This window comes from Cryptomeria japonica, chromosome 7, assembly GCF_030272615.1.
Source record: "Cryptomeria japonica chromosome 7, Sugi_1.0, whole genome shotgun sequence".
NCBI lineage: Eukaryota > Viridiplantae > Streptophyta > Pinopsida > Cupressales > Cupressaceae > Cryptomeria > Cryptomeria japonica.
Window position 1 is genome coordinate 841,241,971 of NC_081411.1, and position 25,764 is coordinate 841,267,734.

A 25,764-nucleotide genomic window follows, 5' to 3' on the forward strand; every position below is an offset into this window, starting at 1 on the left:
ATGAATATTGAAGGTATAGATGCTGGCACAAAGAAACCTACTAAGTCTGAGACACCGATAGTTGAGCATACAAAGAAACCTACTGAGGAAGAGGTACATATTGAAGCAGAGGAACCAGCAATCACTGAGACACCTAAACAATCAAACAAACCTTTACTGGTTGAAATGAAAACTCAGCCTGATCCATTAGAGGTTAACACAAGAAAAATGGTTACAAATGTTGGAAGCACAGAGGTAATTAAGGTAATAGGTTAGACATCCGACACTTCATCAAGTGAATTTTGACCTACTAATGTAACAGAGGTACTCTTGAATTCAATCAAGAAGAATAACAAACTATAATGCATTGGCCTACAAGGCAATTGATGACACCATACCAATTCTTAAATTGATTGCACCAAAATGTAACATAGATCATGTAAAGGATTCTTTAGGTAAATTGGACACATTGTCCAAATTCATTGCTGACAATGTAATAAAGGTTGATAAGGTGAATGAGGACACCTTCAAAGAGAAAGTTGAAAAGGAGAAGGATAAATTCTTTGAGGATACAATAAAGAAGTGCACAAAACACATGAATACACTATTATGGGCACTGAAAACTACAATTTTAGAATACAAAGAGCTGTACAGAGAAACATGCAAACCACATCTTTTGACAAATGACATAGAAAAGGAGATCAACAAAGTATAGAAAGAAATAGATGACATAGCTGATAACATAATTGGTTCATACAAACCTATATCAATTATTGAGTAGGAAATAGCAAGTTTTGAGGAGAAATTGGAGAAATTTGAGAAAGAAAAGGCAAGGATTAAGTCAAATGCCAGAGAACTTAAATACAAACTTGGTCCTAAGTTGGACAATCTAATCTCTTTGACAAATGAAATCTCTAAGGCATTACTTCAAGAAGAACGATCACTAGAAGAGCACATGCATCATCTCACTGACACAATCGAATAGACTAAGGCAACCCTGAATGACATCAATAGATTCATGCAGAGTCTTAATTTGGTTTTGGCAGAAATATTCCAGATTGTAACCAACCGGTTACAAACTTTGAGGTGACATTTTTTACTAATTTGACTATTTTTGACAACCTTTGTCATTGATGTCAAAGGGGGGGTAATGGAGAGAAAAAAATGATTATTCAAAAGAGATAATTTTCTCAGGGGGAGCACATCTTTTTGGTAACTTTTTGAACTTCAGTTTTTGGAATAGTTAATGGATTTTTCTCATGAGTGTTGCCATCAATGCCAAAGGGGGAGATTGTTGGCATTCTACAGTCTTATGAGAATAGTTGATGTTGTCATTGATGGCAACCAACTGGTATTCATTTGTTAAGATACCAGCAGTTACCGGCACTGGAAATAGACATCTACATACACCGGCAGACACTTCACTGGTAGCGGCAACAATGCATACCGACACCCCAGCCGATAGGGAATAAACTTTTGTTTATTGTATTTTAATGTAATTATCTTCTACAAAGCTGACATGGCATATTGTAAAAGACTCATATATATCTATGAGATCTTATAGGTCATTTAGCATATATGGAAATATGAAAAGTGTGTATAAGGTGATATAGTTGACAACAAAGGTTTTGGTAATGGAATGAGCTTAAACCGGTACTGAACCTGACATAGTTGATGCTGATTTGAAGCAATACATTGTATTGGATTTCATAATCCACTTTTGTAGTTAGTGTGACTCTTATTGAGTAGTGTGCTCTAGGCAGTTGGCCTTCCTACATGTGCAGGCCCCTCATTGTAAGTAATATTTATTCATTGGCCAATGAGTGAATATTGTGGGTCACAAATCCCACCGAGGTTTTTCCCACATTGGGTTTCCTCTAAAATATCTTATGTTATGGTGTGTTCTCTATGCTATCTCTATTATTCTTATTTGGTGCATTAATTCTTATTTACTAGTACATAGTTTTGGGATGCAAAGTTCTTAATAAGTTTAAATATTCTGCTAACTGGTTACATACTGATTCACCCCCCTCTCACTATCTTTGGGACTGTCAATAATCCTAACATTGATTACATTATAATTCTCTATTACAATGATTTATATGATCCAAAGGGGATCTAGTTGGCCCAAAAAGGGATCAAAACTTGAAGAACAAGACCTAACATGTAAAACCAACAAGGTCAGCCTCCGCTAAAGAAATTCCTCTGGAAAATCCAAAGGATGAAGTGTAGATCATGGGGAAAGGTCAACCACATGCTAAGGAACATCAAAATAAATGCTTAAGGTTCCACAAACTATGGAAGGGGATTTGGTAGATCACCAATGCAAATAGGTCCAGGCAACTGGTAACAAAAAACTGTCTCGAAAACCAATAGTGATAACTTGACAAAAAATGATCTGAATGATCCATGGTTTGGGAATAAGGAAGATGATCAAGTCTTCAAGTAAAATCCAACTCCACAGGTTTGGATGAGCCAAATTCAGGACACACAAAAAGAAATGCTGAAACCGCAAACTGAAAGAAAAATAGAAAGGCAATATTTTTGGTTGATGCAAGATTGTTGTGAACTGGGGATGCTCCTACATCAACCAAGTATTCTCTTCTCCTGAATTCTCATGTGACCTGGAGAATCAAAACAATTAAAAGGAAAATAGCTTCTAGTTAAATCTGGTGTTATATGTATGTGTTCTTGTAAGATCTAGGTGATTGTAACCTTTTGGTAATATTGATGAATAAGAATTTCCAGAGTGTCCAGAAGGCTTGAAAAAGTCAAAGTGACTTTTATTTTACCAAAATTAGAGTTAGAAGGACACAATAAAAAAATCAAAGTGAAATCTTTTTTACTCAAGCTATTTTCATTTCGGCTTTAGATTTCTAGCTTCTTCTCATTTTTCAGGAAAAACAATTTCTGGGTTTTCTTCCTAGCATCAAAAAACTTTTGGGATTCTAATGGTGTTCCCAAAAAATTAATTTTTTTTGGCAGAAATCAAGTTTGAACAGGGCCTAAGACATTTTTCTAGCATGCAAATTCAACAACATTTTTTAAAAGTTGCATAACATTTGCCTCAGGTGTTGGATTTTTGCAAATGAATACTTGACGGAAATTTAGAAATGAGCACTTTCCATTATTGTAGGTCTCATTGAAAAATTATTCCTTTTTCCATCAAATATATCAAGTTGTATTGGCTACTTATTTTTCTCCTTAACACAAATATAAGGATAATTCTCTAAGATCTTTTATGAAATTGATTTGTATTTAAAATTTCTATTTTTCGCCATTGGATCCTTAAAATCATTGTAATCTGATAAAAATCCTTGTAATACATTAATTATAAAGTGCCAACCTTGTAATATTTGGGGGGTGATTTCTAAGACTAGTGGAAAGGGGGGGTGTCTCTTGTGTCTTCTTTCTTGCACTCTTCTTTTTTGCTATCATGGATGCATCTATGGTTCCACACTTTGAATGGAAATCTAAGATGATAATATATTTGAAAAGACATGGATATCATCATGTTACTATAGGACTTGAAACTAAACCTCAAGATGTTGCAGAAAAGATTAAATGGTTTAATAAATGTGATGAAGCTTTTGGTACTCTATACATGTCAGTCTTGTTGGCAATTGACACTCATCTGGTGGCTTCTAATGGTTCATTGTTGGTTTAGGGTTGTCATTGATGGCAACTCTTCATGGATATTTGATCTAGCAATCTTAATTCTTCTTAACTAGAAGCGGATGTCAACCAGTAGGCAGTCAACTAGTATTTTAGGATGAACCGAGTAGCTCTGGGTCAGGAAGCTTTCCGGTGTTGCGGTGCATTGAAACATGTTGGGATTGATTCGACCGACGTAGACACATCATTTTATTGTTGTTTTAGTGATCCACATTTATCTTTGGTGATCTAGTCAAGCCAACATGTGACTACATGTTACTCTAGTAGGCTGACATGGTAAATGACCTATTTTGTGATTGCTGGTGTAGGCATTTAAAAATGGTCAATGCTTGCGGCGCCATACTCTAACATGTCCGCGTGACCTTATTTTAGGATTTTCACATCTTATTGACATTTCTTCTATGTCGCGCACTTGATCTTCATCATTTGTCAACATCTTGTTATTCCTCTGCATTTCTTCCTCTTTCGATTGTGTTTATCACATTTTCAATTAGGTCTTGTTGGCATCATCATGACTTTCAATCTTTTGTCATTATCAATCTTTATTATATCATTTGGACATTGTCAACCCCTTGCCATGTCGAATTAGGGTTTTTATCCTCAATATTTATCAATGTCAATCATTTTATCATGTCAATTGGACATCATCAACCCTTCTTGATGTCAAATTGAGGTTTTGTCCTTGATCTTTGTCATCTTCAACCAATCTTCAATCTATTATCAGTCATTTTGGATCATTTTGCATCCTTATCAATCATTAATTTGTCAACTCCTTATCAATTTGTGACTCATTCATCATCAGTCTTTTGTCATTCATCCTTTATCAAGTCAACCATTTTATCAATCTTTGATCGATTTGTCATTGATCTCAATCAATCATTATTTCTCATCAATTTGGATCGATCAGTCATTGGTCCTCATCAATCGACACCTATAAATTTTATACTTGGTCAATTATTGATCAATTTGTCACTGATCCTTGTCAACCAATGCCAACACTTTATCAATTATTAGCTCTCATTATTTAACAATGATCAAATTGACTTTATATTAATTGAATCAATTTGTCATGACCTAATCAACATCCTTTCATCTCCTGGATGCTGAAGCTCAATCTTCTTTTCTTCTTAACATCCCTTGTCTCATTCATGATCATAGGAATGGCTCCCTTTCTTCCATTCCTTCTAATCAGGAAATAAAAAATGTTGTCTTCTCCTTCGATGGTAACAAAGCGTCAGGCCGGGATGGTTTTCCAATGTTCTTTTTTCAAGATTTCTAGGACATTGTTGGGAAAGATGTTTCCAATGGGGTCAAGGAATTTTTGGGGGCTAGGAAAATTTTGAAAGAAATCAATGGCACTTTTATGGCTCTCATTCCCAAATCTCAAGGTGCTGACTCTATGGACAAATTTAGACCTATCAGTCTTTGCAATTCCTTTTATAAGATTATCTTTAAGGTTCTAACTTCTAGATTGATATCTGTTCTTCCTACTCTTATTAATCACCAACAAAATGGTTTTGTCCCTGGTCATCAAATTCTTGACTCTATTATTACTGTCCATGAGAACATCCACTCTCTTGTTAAAGCTAAGAAGCAGGGTCTCATCCTAAAGCTTGATCTCTCAAAAGCCTATGATGGGGTTGACTGGTCTTTTCTCTTGAAGGTTCTCATGTCTTTTGGTTTCTCATCTAGAGTTTTGGATCTCATCACCCAACTTATCACCTCCACATCTTTTGTTGTCCTTATCAATGGCTCCTCTTCTCCTTTTTTCCAAGTTTCTAGAGGTCTAAGGCAAGGGGATCCTATTTCCCCCATTCTCTTCATTATTATGGCAGAATGTTTTGGAAGGAGTATGGAAAATTTGGTTTTGCAAGGCTCCTTTAAGGGTCTCCACCCTTCCTCAATGGATCTTGTTTGTTCACATCAATAATTTGTCGATGATACTATTATCATGGGGGAATCTAGTATTTCTGAAGCTAAAATTTTGAAGAGTACTCTTTGTAAGTTTGCCTCTGCTTTTTGTCAGCTAATCAACTGGATAGAAAGTAAAGTTTTTTTCATCAACACCCCAAAGAGAAGACAACGGAGAATCAGTAGAATCCTGGAGTGTAGGATTGCTGATCTTCTTGCTAACTACCTTGGTCTCCCAATGGACACTGCTCCTCCTGACTCCTTCTAGAGTTCTCTAGTGGACAAATTCCAAAAAGGTTAGCTGGCTGGAAAGGAGCCCTCCTAAGTCAGGCTGGAAAGCTCCAACTTCTTAAATCATCTCTTCTAAGTATTCTGATATATGCTCTTAGCCTTTTCAAAATTCCAGTTAAGTATGTTGATGCTATCAAGAAAATTCAAAGAAGATTCCTTTGGTTTGGGGTTGAGGACAAGAAAAGAATGTCCTTGGTGGCCTGGGACCAGGTCTATAAACCAAAGAGCCATAGAGGTCTGGGCCTAAGGAGGATTCAAACCCTAAATGAAGCTCTTCCGTCCAAACAAGTCTGGAGAATGTTTCATTTAGATACCGAATGGTGTAAAATTTGGTGAAGTACTCTCTTCAGTCCTCCTCCCTTTCTTCTTTTATCAATTTGGATTGTAGTATTAATGGTTCCCACATATGGAATTATGCCTCTAAATGCAAAGAAAGTATAGCCAAAGGAATGATCTGGAAAGTTGGTAACGGTAAGAAAGTTAAATTCTGGGAGGATCCCTGACTTTTTGATAAAACTTTGATAGAAATCAATGAATGGTCCCCCCATGCTCCCTCTTGTATAAGATCTTTTGGCTCCTTAGTTACTGAGTACTGGACTGGTAACAAATTGCAGAATATTGAAAGAATCCACCCAAGCCTTTCTAAGCTCAAGATCCATTTGTCTGTGGTATGGTTGAACAAAGAGGTTGACTCCCTAATTTGGAAACATGATCCTAAAGGTACCCTAACTATTTCCTCTATGTATTGTGTTATGTCCCCCAATCCTTTAGGTAATCCCTTCTGGTCTAAAGTCTGGATTAAAGGCCTTACCCCCAAGATCAATTTCTTCTTCTGGACCATCCTCCATAATAAAATCTTGACCCTTGACAACCTAAAAAGCAGAGGCTTTTCTTTCCCTAATAGATGTGCTCTATGCCTTCAAGAAGAAGATTCTATGGACCACCTTGCCATCCACTGCCCCTTCTCAGCCTCAGTCTGGGAAAGATTTCTCAAAAGTTAGCATTGCCTTGGTGTTTCCCAATACCATCAATGATCTATTTTTCTCCTGGAACATAAAATGGACTTTCTTTTTTGAGATCTTTGTGGCAGCTCTCTCTTCCTCACATCCTATGGGGACTATGGAAAGAAAGAAATAATTGAATCTTTAGGGATATCTCCCTCAATCAAGATATTGTGTTCCAGAAAATCCAATGTACGATTCAGGAAAATATAGGGATCATTGAGGGTCCTTGTTTTTCAAACAACTCTCTCGAATCAAATATCTTAAGGGTGTGGAATATGAAGAGTACCGACAGTCCTAACCTCAACCAAAATAAAAGGCTTGAAGCCAAATGGAAAACCCCCCCTCATGGTAGGCTCAAAGTTAATTTTGATGGTGCTACCAAAGGTAACCCGGGTCATTCAGGTTGTGGAGCTATTCTAAGAGATGACAAAGGAATGTGCAAGGAAATGGTTGTTGTCCCTATTGGAATCCAAACTAACCATAAAGTTGAAGCTATGGCAGCTCTCCAAGGTATCCTCCTAGCTAAAAAATGGAATTGTCCTTACCTATGGATTGAAGGGGACTTAAACAATATTATAAATTATCTTAAGGGGGTCTCAAAACCTTCATGGTTGATATACAACATAATCATCTCTGCTATAGACCTTATTAGAACCTTAAAAAAAAACTACATTTCCCACATTTACCGAGAGGCCAATGGCTCTACTAACTGGGTTGCCAATGCGATGGTTAACAAGGAAGCAATTACCATGTGGATGCGAGAACAAGGACTCCCCGAAAATGTCAGGCAAATCATTTGCTATGATCGTTATAGAAGTACTCCAAAAATACTTGATGGACATGATAATTATGAAAAGAACTGACTTGAGTACTTCAAGTCATTATAATAATGAGAGAATCATTCATTATAATACCAATGCCATTAGTTCCCATTCTTTCTAGGTAACTTTGATAGTTCTGAAAAGCTCACCGGCTAATTTTCTCTGTAAGTTTCAAAATTTGGTGTTGAACAGCAACAATATGGGTGGTAACAGGAGGCGATATGAACCAAGTAGTTGTAAAGAATGGAAATAGAAGGAGGAGGTTTGGGGTATTTTGCAGAAGGGTGGCTTATCGAAATTCATGGAGAGACTCCATGGTTGAGACGACATGGTCACTAGTTTTTTCTGTAAAAATTGGAAAAAGGGCATGCAGAAAATGGGAGACCAAACTGTAGAAATTGATGAAGATTTAATTGCTCAAGCTACAGGCCTCACAAGAGAAGGGTGTAACTTCTATAGAGATAGGAAAGTCAGTAGGGAAGCTATTGAAAGATACCTGGATACTAAGAAGGAGAAAAAATGATTGGTAAAGTTGAGCAAAACCTACTACCCGCCTAGGGCTTTTGCCAAACCTTGGTGGGAGGTCCTCTTTGTTTTAATGCATTATATCACTCTAGACGGTAGGTTCACAAAAGTGTATGGTTATCACTTTGTTCTGCTGAATCACTTTAGGCACAATGATAAGGTTAACTTCCCTTATTTTCTGCTTTGTTCGATGAATGCATCCCTTAAGGCCTACAAAGAGAAGCCATGGGGTGATACTGCCATGCATCAAGTCCTTATGGTCCTAATTTATGACCATCTTAAGGCCAATCAAATTGCTTGGATGTAGCCCTATGTGGATTCTGAGGATGAGGGGTCTGACCCTGCCTTCTTAGAGGAAGAGGAGTCTAAAAGTGACCCTTCAACTGATACTGAGGACAACATGGATGTCTCGGATTATGAAAGTGGGAAGAAGAGGAAATACATCAAAACTAGACCTTCATCCTCTAAGGGCAAAAAGCCTAAAGGTAGACCCCTGATTAGCATTTCTTTGGAAGAGGAGACTTCAGATGACTCTGAGGTAGAGAACCCTCAAGGGTTGTTGAAGAAGAAGACAAAAGCTCACACCCAGACTAGGAAAATGCACAAGAAGAAAGAGGAGATTGTTAAGGAACCAGAAGCCCACAAGCAGGTAAGGGCCCTGGAAGCTGATCAGAATCTGGAAAAGGAGACCATGGAAGAGGCTCTTAGGGTTATTGACACAAATACCACCCAACACACCCCTAAAGAGGAAAAGGCAACCCCTAGAAAAGTTGACCCCCCCTCTAACCCTCCCCTCAAGGGTTTGCAAGGTTTCATGGAAACTATGGAGTGGCTTATTAATGGTTACAAGAAAGCTGTAGACGAAAACAAAAAAATCTGTAATAGAATCTTGATCCTAGAAACCATCAATACTGGGGAAGGGAAGACCATGGCCAACTACATAAAGGACCTGAAAAGCACCATTACCAAAGCCAAAGACATAAGAGATGCTTTCAACCCCAGGTTTGAAAAAATTGAGAAGGATTTGCTGGAAAGGAAAAATCTCGCTGACACTAATGACCACACTCTCTTGGAAATTGTTAGCAAAATCGGTAAAATTAAGGAGTGTCTGAAGAACATTGTTGAACAGAGCCTAAGCATCCTAAAGATTTTAGCCAACAACACCAACACTCTCATCAGCAAACTGGATGAAGAAAAGGAAATCCTAGACATTGACCTAGAAATTGAAGGAATGGGGGAAGCTCAAGGCCCCAGAACCCATACCAAAGGCAAAAAGAAGGACAAAAAACCTAACAAGGATCTGGAAGACCTTAAAGTTGTTGGGGCCACTTACAATGAGTTGGTGAATAAAGGCAGAGGACTTGTTGAAGAAAATTACTGTGTAGCACCTTCTTTGTTTCTTTGCTATTGTTTGTTTTGTTGTCCTTTTGGTTCACTGACCTTTTTGCTAGTCTTTTTGTATGCGGTTCTTAAGCATTGATCTTTTTGGTGTCTTATCTTAATATCCTTTGTTAAAGGTTTCGGGTCCTGAAAACCTGCTTTTTTAATTAATCAGAACATCCTTTCATCTCTAATTTTCTCCTAGGGTTTTATGATTTATTCATCTAATCCTATTCATCATTTCCCTTTTAGGTTAAATAAATTTATTTATTTAATCCTAAGTCTCCTCTTGTCATAATTAAATATTCATTTAATTGGCTAATTATTTCCCCCTTTGTGAATTAATTAGTGAATGACAATTTAATAATTAATTTCACCTTCTCTCCTAATTTCTTAATTTTCCCTCATTTACTAATTTCCTAATTTCTAATTCCTTTTTTTTCCACCTATTTTTCATAATTTCCAATTAATTTGTCCCTCTCTAGATGTTGTCATTTTCATGCTTCACTTGTCATAGAGTGGAAGGATGAATTTCTCATGCATCATAGTGCTTGACATAACAACATGTCATAGCACTTAACTTGGCATTTAGTCCTTGCACTTTGCATTGGAAATGTGTCATAAATCATGACATAGAAGGTGTCATAGTCTTCTCTTTTCAATCCAATTTTCCCATTTTTGAATCAATTGGATGCATTTATTCAATTTTTCAATCAACCACATTTTTAGTATCCTCGTGCTGTCAAAATCATCTTGCAATCCTGCTTTCTTTCTTATTGCACTCATAGGTGAGATCCACAAAACAATCTATTTGGAGGAGAAAGAAGGATAATGGAGGTTAATTTAAGGAGACATTGGTGATGGTTTTCATTTATTTTGAATGTCTTGTTTACAATTCTTTTATTAATTGTGATAGGAGTTACTTACATAGCATTTAGAAATTGTGGTTGGATAATTGTTTGTGCTTTGAATCTTATGCTCATTTTCCTACCTCATAGCCAGTATATAAGTTTGGTGTTGATGATCCTTTTGGATAATGGTATGAGTGTATGCAAGTGAGCGGTGATTGAGGTTAAGCTTTGGTGTAGTTTCACGTGTGCAATCTTAATCTACTAGTTGACTGAGACAGTGAACAAGGCAGAATAGAGCAAATCAGTAGATGTAATTCAGTTAGTATATTTGGCACTGAACCAGAACTCATCCAAGAATTATAGATGTTATTTTATGGCTCATTTTGATGTCATTCATCATTTTAACTAATCAGTAAGGCAGTGAGCCTTTTGGGGTTGTAGCCCTTATTGTATTTGAGCAATGATCTCTAGGCAGTGTGTCTGAATTCTTGTTCATTCCCATATTGTAATATTGTGGGTTCAAGTCCCACCGTGGTTTTCCCATTTGGGTTTCCACGTAAAAAACTGGTGTTATGATTATGTGGATGTTTGTTTTATGTTTCTACATCTCAGTTTCATGTGTATGTTTCTAGTGGTTTAAATTTAAGTTTGAAAATATGCTAACTGGTAGATCACTAATTCATCCCCCTCTCAGTGATCCATGATTCCAACAATTGGTATCATAGCCTAGTTCCTCTAAGGAAGATTAACTGATTGAGGAAGGTTCGGGAAATTGACTCAATGGATTCTGGTTTTCAAAGACAGCTCAGTGTGGTACTTGAGGATCTTGATACAACTAGAAATGAGATCAGTTCCTTGAAGAGAAACCTAAATGATGCTAATGATCTTATTAATTATTTGAAGGATCAAGTGAGCACATTAAGAGATAAGAGGAAGGAATTGATGGATAAACTAAAGGAGAAAGAAGATAAAATTATGTAAAATCAAGGTAAAGCTGATGAATGTGACAAGCTTGAGAGAGAGAATGTTGCCTTGAAGAATGAGATGCAATCCATTGTGATGAGGATGACTAAGGAGATTGAGGACCGGAAGAAAAATGAAGAGAATTTGGCACAATAATTGAAGGAAAGAGTTGATGAATGTTCCAGGCTTACCTATGAGAATAATTAGTTGAAGCTTGAGTTGACACAGTCAAGGAATAATGGTTAAGAAATTGAAAGATAGATTGCTACCTTGAGGGATGAACTTGCTACTACTAATGATTACAAAGACAAATTCAAAGCTAGCTCAATAAGGTTTGATGAGATGCTAGAAAGTCAAAGACATGGGAAGGATATGTGAGGACTTGAATTTGAGAAAGGTGAATCCTTCAGATCTGGACAAGGAAATGAAAAACCTGATTAGAAGAAGAGCAAGTTCAATGGTAGATGCTTTACTTACAATAAATTCCATCATATGGTGAATCAATGCATAAGTAGGATGAATAATAGAATGAACAACATGAATAATGTTCCTACCTTTATTGGTCAGTGTTTCATATGCAATAATTTTGGTCATAAGTCAAATATTTGTAGAGCAGTACTGAATAACTTTCAAAACAAGAAGTGCTATGCATGTGGGATATTTGGGAATATCTCTAACCAGTACAAGATGAGACCAAATCAAATGAACATCAAACCTATGTTGAGAAATGTTGTTTGTCATGCATGCAACAAAACCAAACACATTGCAAAGTACTGCAGAAGCATAAAGAGTGCTCTAGTAGACAAGAATGTTAGCATTGCATGAAGATTGCATTGATGAAGTATAGTGTTTTTATTGATGTCAATAGCACCCAGTAATGGAGTTGTATTACAACCGATAGTGATGCAGTAATGTAATTGGTAGCAAAGTAGTGTTGGAAACTGGTATAGGTATTTATAGCAGAGTGATCAACCAGTAACCATAACCTATTGATAAGAAAAACCCTAACTGATGGAGCTTGGAGAATTGGTTATGATGATCTATGATTGAATGGTGATCGAAGATGATTATTAAACATATGCATGATGCACATGATGAGTTTCAAAGTGATTTTAGTGCGTGAAGATAACTATTAATCTTGGGAATGAGTAAGTTCATAGCATGAAGTGGAAACCGCATGATGAGTTATAGGATTCGATGAGTGGTGATCTAGGAGCGGTCAAGGTTGTCTAGAACAATGTGTAGATGATTACTATGTAATCTAAGAGTCATGTTTCAACCAATATGTTTGTAATCTCTATGATATCTTAGGTTTTATGATGTGTTACCAACCTATTGTATTTTCTTATAAAGTCAATGAGTTGTTTTGTAATAGTGTTGGAAATTTTGGTTAAGTGTGGTAGTGTGATTGTTGTCGAACTAGAAGGAGTGTCTGCAGAATATTGTGAAGGCAGATAGGAGCATAAAATGATTTGATTAAGTAGAGCAGTACTATTTTAAGATCAACAGGACCCTATTGTTCTCTAACAATTACAATAGTTAAATCCCCTAACAGGGTAAGCTTTAATAGGATTGGTGCTATCTAAATCCTCTAACCAGATGATCCATTAGCTTGGATTTCAAATCCTCTACTAAGGTTAATCCTAACAGGGTATTGCCTTTAATAGGGTATTTTAGTCAATCCCTTAATCGGGTGGTCCTTAACTGGATCTGTTCTTGACAAGACATTTTTGTAAAGCTTCTAACAAGGCTTGGCTCCTAACAAGGAAAAAATCAAAAGAGTTCAGAATACTTGTGGGTATTCATCCCCACCGTGATTTTTCCCATTTGGGTTTCCATGTCAAAAATCATTGTGTCAAGTGTGAATGATTTTGTGTATGTTTTTTATATGGTTAATATGTTTAACTAGTAGAACCACTAAGACATGTATAGATAACTAGAAGTAATCTTAAATGAGCTATTACTAATTTTAGTAAAGTGTTTTTATATTTTGGATAAAAGGTATCTAAGTTACAGATCTGTTACACTGTTATATTGATATTTTAGTCAACCGGTAAACTTGACAGTGTAGTTACAATTTATGGTACAGTATCTAAACTAGTTAGTTCAGTGTTTGGTTTATGAGTTGGGATTAAGTTTGGTGAAAGTTTAATTTGTTTTTTATCTACCGATTCACCCCCCCTCTTAGTAGTTGACTGGATCATTATTGATTCATCATATCATCAATTGGTATCAGAGTATTTCAAGTCATCTTGTGTTTAATCCTAATAGCTTGAGGTAAAGATCTAGGAGAACATGATGAAGAAAGAAGGTCTGAAATTCAATAGGGAAAACTATAGAACCTAGAGTGATAGGATGAAGATCTATATCAAGAGCTTAGGAAGTCAATATTGGGAACATGTTGTTACTAAATATAACTTGCCTAGTGGGATTTTGTTAGATGATCAAAAGAAGGAGTAACAAGAGAATAATCAAGCATTCGAGGCCATTATCAGTTCCTTGTTCGATTCAGAGTATGTTGATGTCCATGGATTGGAGACTGCTTATGAAGTATGGAAGAAACTTGAGGATATCTACAATGGTGATGAGCATGCTAAGATTGCCAAAGAAGAGAGTCTAAGAGGTAAATTTGATGATATGCGGATGGCTGAAGGTGAAAACATTTAACAATATGGTTAGAGGATCAAGGAGATAGTAAGTGAGATCAAAAGTGCTGGTGGTTCAGTGGAAGATACCACCGTGGTTAGCAAGGTGTTGAGAACCCTTCTACCAGTCTACACTATCTGAGTTGCAACCATTTAGGAACACAAGTCCATTGATAAATTAAAGGTAACTCTTGACTCCATCACTGGTAAATTATTTGCATTTAAATTAAATGGTTATGATGAAAGTATTCAGAAATCAAAATCTGCATTTAGAGCTTCAGTTTCAAACCCACTGGTAAGGAAAAGTAGAGAAGCTATTTATAGTCATGAGTCTAGATCTAGTAGAGAGGTTGACGATGAAGATAGTCTGATTGAGCTTGAAGCATTGTTGGCCAAGCGGTTACCCAGAGGTACCGGTAAGTATAGAGGTAAATTACTGTTGAAGTGTTTTGCATGTAACCAGATTGGACATATTGCAGCTAACTATCCTATTGGAGATAATGAGAAAAAATGAGAGAAGTATAAGAAGTACAAAGCCAAAGGTAAAAGAGATTTTCTCATTGCAGTTGATGGAGGAATCATAGATGAAGAGTCTCAAGAAGATGCAAATGAGGACATTATCTTTGTTGCTATTAAAGAAGAGACATCAGATGAGAAGGCATTAGTCTCTCGCATGGATATTTTTGATGATTGGATTATATACAGTGGTTGTTAACATCACATGAATGGTGACCAGAGTAAGTTTCTTAGTTTGAAGGAATTTGATGGAAGTGTTGTGAGATTTGGAAATGATTCACCATACATGGTAAAAGGAAAGGGAACCATCTCTTTGAATGGAAAGAGAAGTGCAGATGATGTCTGCTGGGTTGAAGGATTGAAACACAATCTTTTGGGTGTTTCTCAACTTAATGACAAAGGTTATCCACTAGAATTTAGAAAGGGGTGTGCAAAATTTATGGAAGTAAAGGTGAACTAATCACAACCAGAAAACAAACAATAGGTAACTCATTTCACCTAAATTCTAAAGTCAATAGCTACTTAATTTCAAAAATAAATGATAGTTGGCTTTGGCATCAGAGATTTATTCATGTAAATTTTCATAACATTGTAAGAGTCAGTAAGTCCAAATCGGTAAGAGGTTTACCACAATTGGACAAACCAGTTAATGCTTTGTGTAAGGAATGTCAGATAGGGAAGATGGCATCCTCAACTTTCAAAGGAAATTCATTCTCAGTCAAACATTTGCCTGATTTGGTTCATACTGACCTCTGTGGACCAATAAGGACTAGGAGTATTCAAGGTGATCAGTATTTTATGATCTTCACTAATGATTGCTCAAGAATGATGTGGGTCACACTCTTGAAGGACAAAACATAAGCCTTTAGAAAGTTTAAGGCATTCAGAGCCTTAGTTGGAAAAGAAAGTGGAAGAAAGCTTAAGTGCTTAAGAACTGATCATGGTGGTGAATTTACTTAAGAGGAATTCAATAGATACTGTGAAGATAATGGAATTAAGAGGCAAATTTCTGTACCTAGGACACCACATCAGAATGGTATTACAGAGAGGAACAATCGGTCAGTTGTTGAAGATGCTAGGACTATGCTAATACAAGGAGGTGTAGCTAATACATTCTAGAGAGAAGCTATCAGCACAACTGTTTACACAATGAACCGAATATTGGTTAAAAGAGGTAAGAATAAAACTCCTTATGAATACTGGTATGGTAGATCACCTAATGTTAGTTACTTTAAGATTTCTGGCAAAAGATGTTTCATCAAAAGAGGTGACTATGTTGGTAAGTTTGATGCTAAGAGTGATGAAGGCATATTTCTTGGTGTCATGCCCAAAATTTAGGGCAAAAATGGAACAATTTTTTTTTAAAACATACTAATTAATTAACAAGTTCACTCACACGACAAGCATTATAGAAATTTTCATAATTAAATTCGAGCTAATTCTGAGATGAACTAAGCATCGATAGATTGTTAAATATTATTTGCGGAAAACTAACTGGTTTAATTTTATCTCCAAGAGATACCTAGTCATTAGGTTTATTAAATCAATCAAGCTAAAGGAATAGGAGAGGAAAGATTAATTTAATCTCCAATATGACTATATAGCCTAACCAACCATTTTTAAATTTCTCTTTATTACTTGCTCCAATTTATAACCAGAATTATATAAATATAAATATATATATATATTTATATATACATTTATATATATATTTATAATTAAATACTTAATCCAAATTATGACCAGAATTTATATATATACATATATATATATATATCCATATATATATATATAGATACATATATATATTACATATATTAAATATTTTAAATCTATTTCAAAAGCACAATAACTTTCTAAATATTAATCCATATTTCTCCAACCCTAATTGGGGTTCTATTTTCTCATATATATATTATCAAATCTAATTATCATATTATTTTTAAAATCCATTTGCCCTAGCCCCACCCGGGCTAGGGTTTAACCCATATTTTTTTTAACAGAGAAATTTTTTTGCTGGGCCGAAACCCCAAGGCGGCCATGATTTTATGCAGGTTACGGAAGTGGAGGCGGGGAGGGTCGTGGCGCCACTGTGTGGGCGCACAGTGGGTGCCGCGACACCACTGTGTGTCCACACAGTGGGCGCCGCTAGCGGCTCCCCACTGTGTGGCCGCACAGTGGCGGCCGCGGCCGTCCACTGTTTGTGCACACAGTGGGCACCACGCGGCCCTCACTGTGCGTACACATAGTGGGGTCTGCGTGGACCCAAAAACAATTCCCCTTTTTTTTTTTAATTTATTTTTTAAAAAAAAATATAATATATATAAATATATATATATATATAAATATATATTTATATATATATATATATATATATTTATATTTATATAAATTTATAATCATAGTTAAAAAGGGTGAAAATATTTCTATATATATATATATATATATATATTTTAAAAGAGATTTACATGCAAAAATTTTAAACTAATATAACAAAGGGAAAAGCATTAAGTTAATTCAGAAATATATATATATATACATATACATACATACATACATACATACATACATACATACATACATATATATATATATATATATATATATATATATATATATATGAGAAGCTCTTTAATCAACACTAACTAAAGATACAATTTAGAAATACATTTTAAGAAATACAATATACTTCACTAGAATAAAAAGATTCATTGATTTTTCCTTTTATAAAATATTTACATAAAACATCTTTTTTTTCTCTATAATATTTAAGATCTTTCAGCATAAATAACTCCTACTTTGCCACAAGTAAAATATAGATAAATTTTAATTGAAATCTATTTTCTTGTTTCCATAATACAAAGAAGCTTTTGCATGCAACTCAAAATAACTTTTTCTTTTACTAAAAACCAGAAGTAGAAATAAAACAAGCTTTTCTTCTAATTTTTTTTTTAACAACTCTAAGATATTCTACCAATTTACAAGATATTTCTTTGTATTTTCAATAATTACAACTTGCTTCTCCTTTCTATGAATGAGGCATACTTCTATAACAAATTAAAACAAATATCTGCAACTAAATTTAAGTATCTTCAATAATAATCTTCTGTGTCTTTTTCATGGTTCCTATTCTCTCTCTCCTGACTTTCCTGCATAATAGATAAACACAAATATGACCACGGAGTGCTCACCTCCTAGCCTAGGCTAACTGGTAGCCACCCCCGAGCTCGGAGAACCAATTCCTAGATAGGTAACAAACAGGCAAACACATAGAAAGAAAATGCATACAGATTTTCTAGACACATTCCCAACTTGGCTTTCACAACACCACACTTTGGTGATGAACATTTTCAAAGGGTGGCAGTGGACCAATACCCTGAAGAGAACTGCAAGTATGAAATAAACAAGAAGCCACCTCATGGCACAATAATAATATCAAGAATCTCAACCCCTTATTCCTTATGCCCCCCAAAGGCATTCTAGCCTTATATCCCTCCTTATGACCCCCATTGCACAAACAGGCCATGCAGCAAGGGTCTCACAAAGATCCCTTGTGATCGCTCTCAAAAGAGAGTCTCTCACTCGAGGGTTGTCACTGCTACCACCCTCAAGATCCTCTTCTCTCCCAAGAGTAAGAGATCTTGAGAAAACTCCCAAAACACAACAATTCATAAAGCAAAAATACCAAAAGATTTTCTAACACAAACTTTCAAGAACATAGATTTCTTATACCAACAAACTTCCAGACATAAACAAGAAGAAGACATTAAAAATAATAATTGAAACCAACCTTAATCTGCCCAAAGGTTATTATGATATTTGATGAAGAGCTGCCCAATCCACGAATCTCTTTCCTTCTACCCTTAATCAATTTTTCTATTCCATAACATTATTTTTCTTTTCAAATTTTCTTCTATCTTCAAAAATGGAGAGTGGGTGATTACCCTCCAATTCTCAAAAATCTTCCTTAAGAAGCTCACTTTCTGAGTTCTCACAAGTTTCTAAAAAAACCAAAAGGGAAAGAAAGCAAAAATGCAAAAAGACTCTCATTCCAAAAGGAAAAATCTTGATTAGATTTAACTTCTAATTTTCAATTTTCGCTCAACTCAATAAAACCAATTTTTAAAGCGTTAAAAAGATCATTATAAAGTAGAAACTTGCCTAAAATTACCTCTAACCCGTAGGTATACCTTATGGGCTTTAGGAAACCCTATTAAACTACCCCTAGGTGTTCATTTAACCCATTTTAAACCCCTCTGAAGTTTATTTTCGGGTCAAACATAAGTTGACCACCCCAAATATTATATTCCCAAAGTATTTATGACAACACATTATTTTATTTAAGAAAACTAAAATTAAACACTTTCCCACCAAGAGACAAAATAAAACATTTAAATTTAAATCCACACGTGTCAAGTGACACAAATAAAACACTTTTACAAAAATGAAACATGAAATTGTCTCTTGTGGTTTTTTTGCACAATAAATTTAATTAACACTTAACACTCATGCAGCATATACTGTTACGAATAAAATACAACACAAACGGGGTGTTGTCTCTCCAAATAGACAAACCCTGGCTTATGAACATACATAAGTCTAGGTTTGATTCTCCGTAATTTTCCATGGTCACATGGTAAATTTCCTATGCATCTCAATTTACACATTAGTACTTCCAAATATCCATATATAATATAATTCAATAATATAACAATACACATCATTACTTGCATACAATTTTCATCTGCACAGATTGAATACATCTTTTATCAAACAATTTCACATAAGCAATTTCATCCCAATTCACATAAACTAAACATACATCATAGTTCTATATTCAGAGTAAAGTCCTGTAAATTCAATAACGACATCTATCATTGCAATATCATCCTATCTAACAATCATATAGTGTTCTATCTCACAAAGCATGTAAGTAAATCATCAAATCATAGCAATGTTATCCAAATCCTGAAATCATATAAGTTCTAAGTCTCAAAATGCATCAAAATAAAGTATCCATAATAGTCTAAAATATAAAATCCACTGAATGTCAGACTGAGTCGAGGTGAGGCCTCACACTTGGTTACTCCACCAAGAGAAAATCCTACAAATGAAAAAATCATTGAAAGTGATAATGTTTGAGTGGATAGGTTTCCTGAAGATTCAGGAGAAATCAGTAAGGAGAGGAGGAAGATGAACCTGACATTCTGATTTTGGAACTAGAATCAGTGAAGCCAGAAGTTGGTGAAATGAATACTACAACACTAGTTCAACCAGAATGTGTAGATTTTGCAAAGGATGAAGAAAGTGAAGAAGAAGAAGAACCTAAAGACCATGATCATGTTATTCCAAGGTATGTTAGACTCAATCATAATCCTGATCAACTTATTGGAGATAAAGATGTTGGTGTGTTAACCAGAAGAAGAATAAGAGATAATTCATGTATGATCTCCAATATTGAGCCTAGAACAACAAAGGAAGTTTTGTAGATGATCACTAGATCAAGGCTATGGAAGAAGAACTTGACTAGATAGAGAAGAACAATACTTGGTCATTGGTACCTAGACTGGTGAACAAAAATGTAATAGGTACAAAATGGGTAGTCGGAAATAAACTAAATAAAGATGGACTAGTGATTTGAAATAAATCCAAGACTGGTATGCAAAGGTTATGCACAAGAAGAAGGTGAAGACTATGGTGAGACATTTGCACCAGTTGCAAGATTGGAAGGAGTTAGGACTCTACTTGCATTTGCAACATATAGAGGATTTAAAGTATATCAGATGGATGTGAAGTTAACATTTCTAAATGGAATATTGGAAGAGGAAGTCTACATTGAATAGCCAGATAGTTATGCTTTGACTAAAGCAAAGGATATGGTGTGCAAACTATATAAGGCACTATATGGACTGAAGCAATCACCAAGAGCAAGGTATGAAAGACTAAATTATCACTTGGTGAAGATAGGTTTTTAAAGAACCAGTGAAGACAACAATATATATCTCAAGACTGAAGGAGATAAGATACTGGTTAGTGAGGTATTTGTGGATGATATAATTTTTGGAGGCAATGATGACGTGTGATGACTTTGATAATGAGATGAAAAGTGAATTTGAGATGTCTCTAGTAGGAGAGATGCAATTCTTTATAGGTTTGCAAATTCAACAGATGAAGAATGATATTTTTATCACACAGTCCAAATATGTGAAAGAGGTATTGAAGACTTTTGGAATGGGAGACTATAAACCAGTTGGGACACCAATGGAGGTTGTAAATTGTCTAAGGAGGATGATTCTACATCGGTGGATAAAAAGGAGTATAGGTCAGTAATAGGTAAACTATATTTTGTTGTTCACAACAAACCGGATATTGCTCATGCAGTTGGATTAGTTGTCGAATTTCAAAAAAGTCCTAAGTAGACATACATGGTAGCAACTAAAATTTTTTTTACATATTTGAAAGGCACAATTGATTATGGATTATGGTATCCATATGCTAGAGACTTTGATTTTAAATTCTATGCAGATGCAGATTGGGCAGGAAATGTTGATGTTAGGAAGAGTACAGTTAGAGGAGCATTTTTTCTTGGAGGAAGGCTAGTATCTTGGAGCAGAAAGAAATAGAGTTGTATCTCTCAATCAACTACCGAAGTTGAATATATTGCAACATACATGAATTGTACACAAGCAATCTGGATGAAGCACATTTTGGAAGGTTTCAAGTTGAAAATTTTAGAATCGGTAAAGATTTTCTGCAATAACACTAGGGCAATAAACATTTCAAAGAACCCGGTGTTGCATGCAAGAACCAAGCATATTGAGCCGAAGTATCATTTTCTAAGAGAGAAAGTGCAGAGTAAAGATGTGTCACTGGAGCATGTTTCTTCTAAACAATAGCTTGCAGATATCTTTACTAAACCTCTATCTATGGCGACATTTGAGTATCTTAGAGGTACGCTAGAGGTTGTACCCCTACATGAAGTTCATTGAGAAGGTGTGGAAGACATCAATCCTAGAGCCTTTTGGAAATATTGAAGCAGGATTGGTGTTGAGTGGAACTACTCCAAAGGTGGAGTAGCTAGTTGCAAAATAGTGAAGTATGACATTGTATGTTTTACTTTCACTTTGGCATTGCTGTCAAAGGGGGAGAAGAATTGTATGATTAATGGGGAGAGGAACTATAGCTAGTTACTAGCTGAAGACATGAAGATACTATGATGCTAAAAATGTTGTTAGTATAAGAGGCATACACATATAATGAGACAATATAATATAATTGAAAAGCTTAATTTCAAAACTAAATCAAAGATGCAAACCATAAGCCTTCCTTGAGATGTCCCATTTTTCGCTATTCTTGAGGACCTTGAAGGTGTTGGATTGATGGGCTCTCAGCGGAGAAATGACCTCCAGAGTGACAACTCAAGAGTTGAGTAGCTATTTGATCATGATTGACTATAGAGATGATATGAAATGCATGATTTAAGAAACTAGATTACCATGCTATGATAAATCTAAAAGCTAAATGCTAGATAATTGAAATGTAAATTGCCTATAGTAATGATGCCTAAATTGATATGAGATGGGATCCATATTGCTCCAAAATGAGGGGTATTTATAGGATTTCCAAGGCCAAAGCTGAGGTGGCAAGAATCGATAGTCCAGACCCAATCTAAAGATATCAAGGGCCAAGATTGAGGAAGTTGGAGAAGAGGATGGAGGAAGAGACATTTGTCATCTCTGTGGTGAGAAGTTTCAAGGAGCCTTGCTCATGAGAGGGAAAGTGTCCAAGGGAGGAGACATGTGGAAAAAGTGCCATGTGTCTCAAGAAGAGAATATCCACACCATGGGAGGTTAGGATAAGGAGGTTAGGATGTGCAAGATAGGATAGGGTTAGTTAGACCCAAGATTAGATTGAATGGGTTAAGTTTAAGGGATGGTTAGGTTAGGTGGTTAAAGTTAGGAGCCATGTGCTCATTTGAATTTAGAAATTCAAATAATTGGAAAATGGTAATTAATCTCAACAAATTTGAGTTTGTTATTCTTAATTAGGGATTAGAAGAATTGATTAATATGGGGAGACATTAATTAATTTAGAATTAATTAATCAAAGGGGGATGTGAGATGAACTATATAAATAAATCATGTAGATTTATTTACTAGTAGATGAATAAAGAAATTAATTAAATTGCTTGTGAATTCAATTAATTGAGAAAGGGAATTAATCAAATAATTGCGTATTTAATTAACTATCTTCAGACCATTTTTAGGTGTATACATTTTGCCCCTCTTTGAAGCGATGTGTGACGACGCGTTGGTTCAAAGAAAACTTGATTGATGATGTTGTTGATTCGATAGAATGTAGATTTAATCTTGATTTGGTGCAGATTTGGTTTTGATGTGATATTGATTTGATTTGGAGATGATAAATCTCGATATGATGTTGATTCGATTTTTGGAGATGATAAATCTCGATATGTTGTGGATTCGATGTTGATGATAAATCTCGATATGATGCGGATTCAATGTTGGAGATGATAAATATCGATATGATTTGGATTCAATTTTTGAGATGATATGATGTCGATATGATGTGGATTTGATGTTTGAGATGATAAACCTCAATATGATGCCCCAGACGCTGATTGATAGATATTGATGCGAGGATGTCCCCTCAAGAGATCAATTGAGATAATTGACCTTTGGATTCTTTTGGATCTTTGCGAAATTGATTTCCCGATAGACTATTGGATGATTTCTGCAACTATGGTTGATGAAAGTGCGAGTTCTTAGATCACTTTGATGTGGTTCTTGATGTGATGATTGATAGAGTTTCATTGAATTGATAGGATTGATGAGATCGAGATCAAGTCTGGTTTCAGGAATGACACCTCCTGTATAAGACAAAGATGATCAAAGCGTCTAGTTTTAGGAACGATATATCCTGTATAAGACTTGATCAAAACGTCTGGTTTCAGGAAGGATTTATCCTGTATAAGACATGATAGAAAGGATCAAATAAGATAGTTTGATAGAATTGACAAGATTAATTGGATAAAGAACTGATAGTTTGTTGATATCATTTTGTAGGAAGATACATATATGCTGATGTGGGTTCATTTGAGGGGGTAGCATAAGATTCGCATTGGGTTTTTCCAGTTTTTTTTAAAAAATAAAAAAATAAAAAAAATCCATTCACTTCCCAAAAATTTTATTTATGCATGCATGTATTTTCCAAAAAAAAAAAATACATCAAAATTTATTTATTTTTTATTTTTTGCTTCTAAAATTTTGCAATTTTTTTTTTTTTTTTTTTAATGTCATCATTTTTTTTTTCAATTTTTTGGGGGGGAGGGGGAACCGGTGGTGCGGCAGCGGCGGCCACCGCGGGTGGCGCGAGTGCCACTGCAGCTGCTGGCGGCGCTGCGGGAGGCATTGTGGGCACCACTGGCACTGCGGGAGGCACCGTGAGTGCCACCGTAGCCGCTGGCGACACTACGGGAGGCGCCGTGGGTGCCACTGCAGCCGTCGCCGGCGCTGCGGGAGGCACCACTGGCGTTGTGGGTAGAGTCGCCAGCGCCACAAGGGCTGAAGGTTTTTTTTTGTTTTTTTTTTATTTTTTCGATTTTTGATTATTTTTTTTTTCGATTTTTTGTGGATTTTTCGATTTTTTTCGATTTTGATGAAATTTTTTTTAAACGATTTTTGATGATTTTTTTATTTTTGGTGGTTTTTTCTTCTTTTTTTTTATTTTTTTGGCATTTTGATGATTTTTTCGCGATTTTTGATTTCGAATTTTTTTATTTTGATGATTTTTTATTTTTTTTAACAATTTTTGATGATTTTTTTATTTTTGATGGTTTTTTTCTTTATTTTTTATTTTTTGTCGTTTTGATGATTTTTTTGTGATTTTTTATTTCGATTTGACAATTTTTGCAATTTTGATGACTTGATTTGATTTTTTGATTTTTGATTTGATTTGATTATTTTCAATTTTTGAGGTTTTGAGTTACGCTTCGCGTCGTAGTGGTCCCACTAATATGGGACATTGATCCGTTCATGTACACACATTTTTGTGATGAGATATTGATGAGTCTCGCGATGTATATTTGTGATGTGTCTCATATATTTTGTGATATCATTGTACATTGGACATTTGATCTTGTTTTGATGATATGATATGCAATCAATCCTATTTGCTCTATATGACCTATGAGATGATGGATGCATTCTATTTGATATATGATTATGTTGTGCAGTTACTTTCATGATGTATGCTTGATGTATGCTTTAATTTCTATATGCTTATGAATTCTAGATGATGGATATATGATGATGCAATATTTACATGATGTATGCAAATATGTATGGTGATGCTTATAATTTCTATGTGATGTTTGTGCGATTGCAATGTTGTCTATGTTTATGATATATTTTTATGATTTTCTCATGCATGTCAATATGAGATAGATGTAATGCAATGCAATGGTTCTATTTCATATGATTTGAGATTAGATGAATGTCAAGAAATGATCTTACTAAATGAATGAATGATTTGATGCTTTCTATGAATGATGTCTTGGTATGCAATGGTTACTTGAGATGAACTAACTTATCATGCAGGATCAATGAATTGATTATTTTTGTTATTGTCCAATGTACTCAATCACGTAATAAGAGAGATAACACCATATTAGCTTTGGCCTTGGAAAAGATGAGCATTGTGATCCCATACAGAATGAAATGCAAATCTATCTTAAAATGTAATGCAATGTAGTGATCAGACCGATCATGGAGTCATTGCTTTGTTTCATCATTGAGCCTTTAAAATGTGGGAAGTGAGTGCAAACATCAATGGTATAATTGAACCATAATGAATTGAGCACTACTTTTCTAGGTTTTGATATTTCAAGTTAGCACAAGCATCAAGTTATAGTTGAACCAAGATGACCAGAGTGTTGCTTGTGTAAAGCAGGCAATATTAACCATTTCTATATGCAAGTCCGAAATGTCTTCCATGATATTCTGATGATCATTTCCTTAGACAACTTTGCACATATTAATGATTAATTTATAGACAGTAGACAAGAAAAATATCATGTTCCTTCCTCATTCCTCTAGTCAAAGACATCTTGGAGTTACTCAGAAATCATGATAGCGAAAATCCAAATAAAATAGTTGAACCATTATTGCCAAAGTGTTAAGTT

The 25,764-nt window shown here is 35.2% G+C and overlaps 1 protein-coding gene across 1 annotated transcript; it reads left to right on the forward strand.

Moving 5' to 3' along the window:
- On the forward strand, window positions 1-25,474 carry LOC131857029 (uncharacterized). The gene is made up of 3 exons (XM_059209017.1): window positions 1-250; window positions 23,912-24,151; window positions 25,455-25,474. Exons 1-3 carry the CDS (start codon window positions 1-3, stop codon window positions 25,472-25,474), a joined length of 510 nt encoding a protein of 169 aa, XP_059065000.1.
- The last annotated feature ends 290 nt before the right edge of the window (window positions 25,475-25,764 follow it).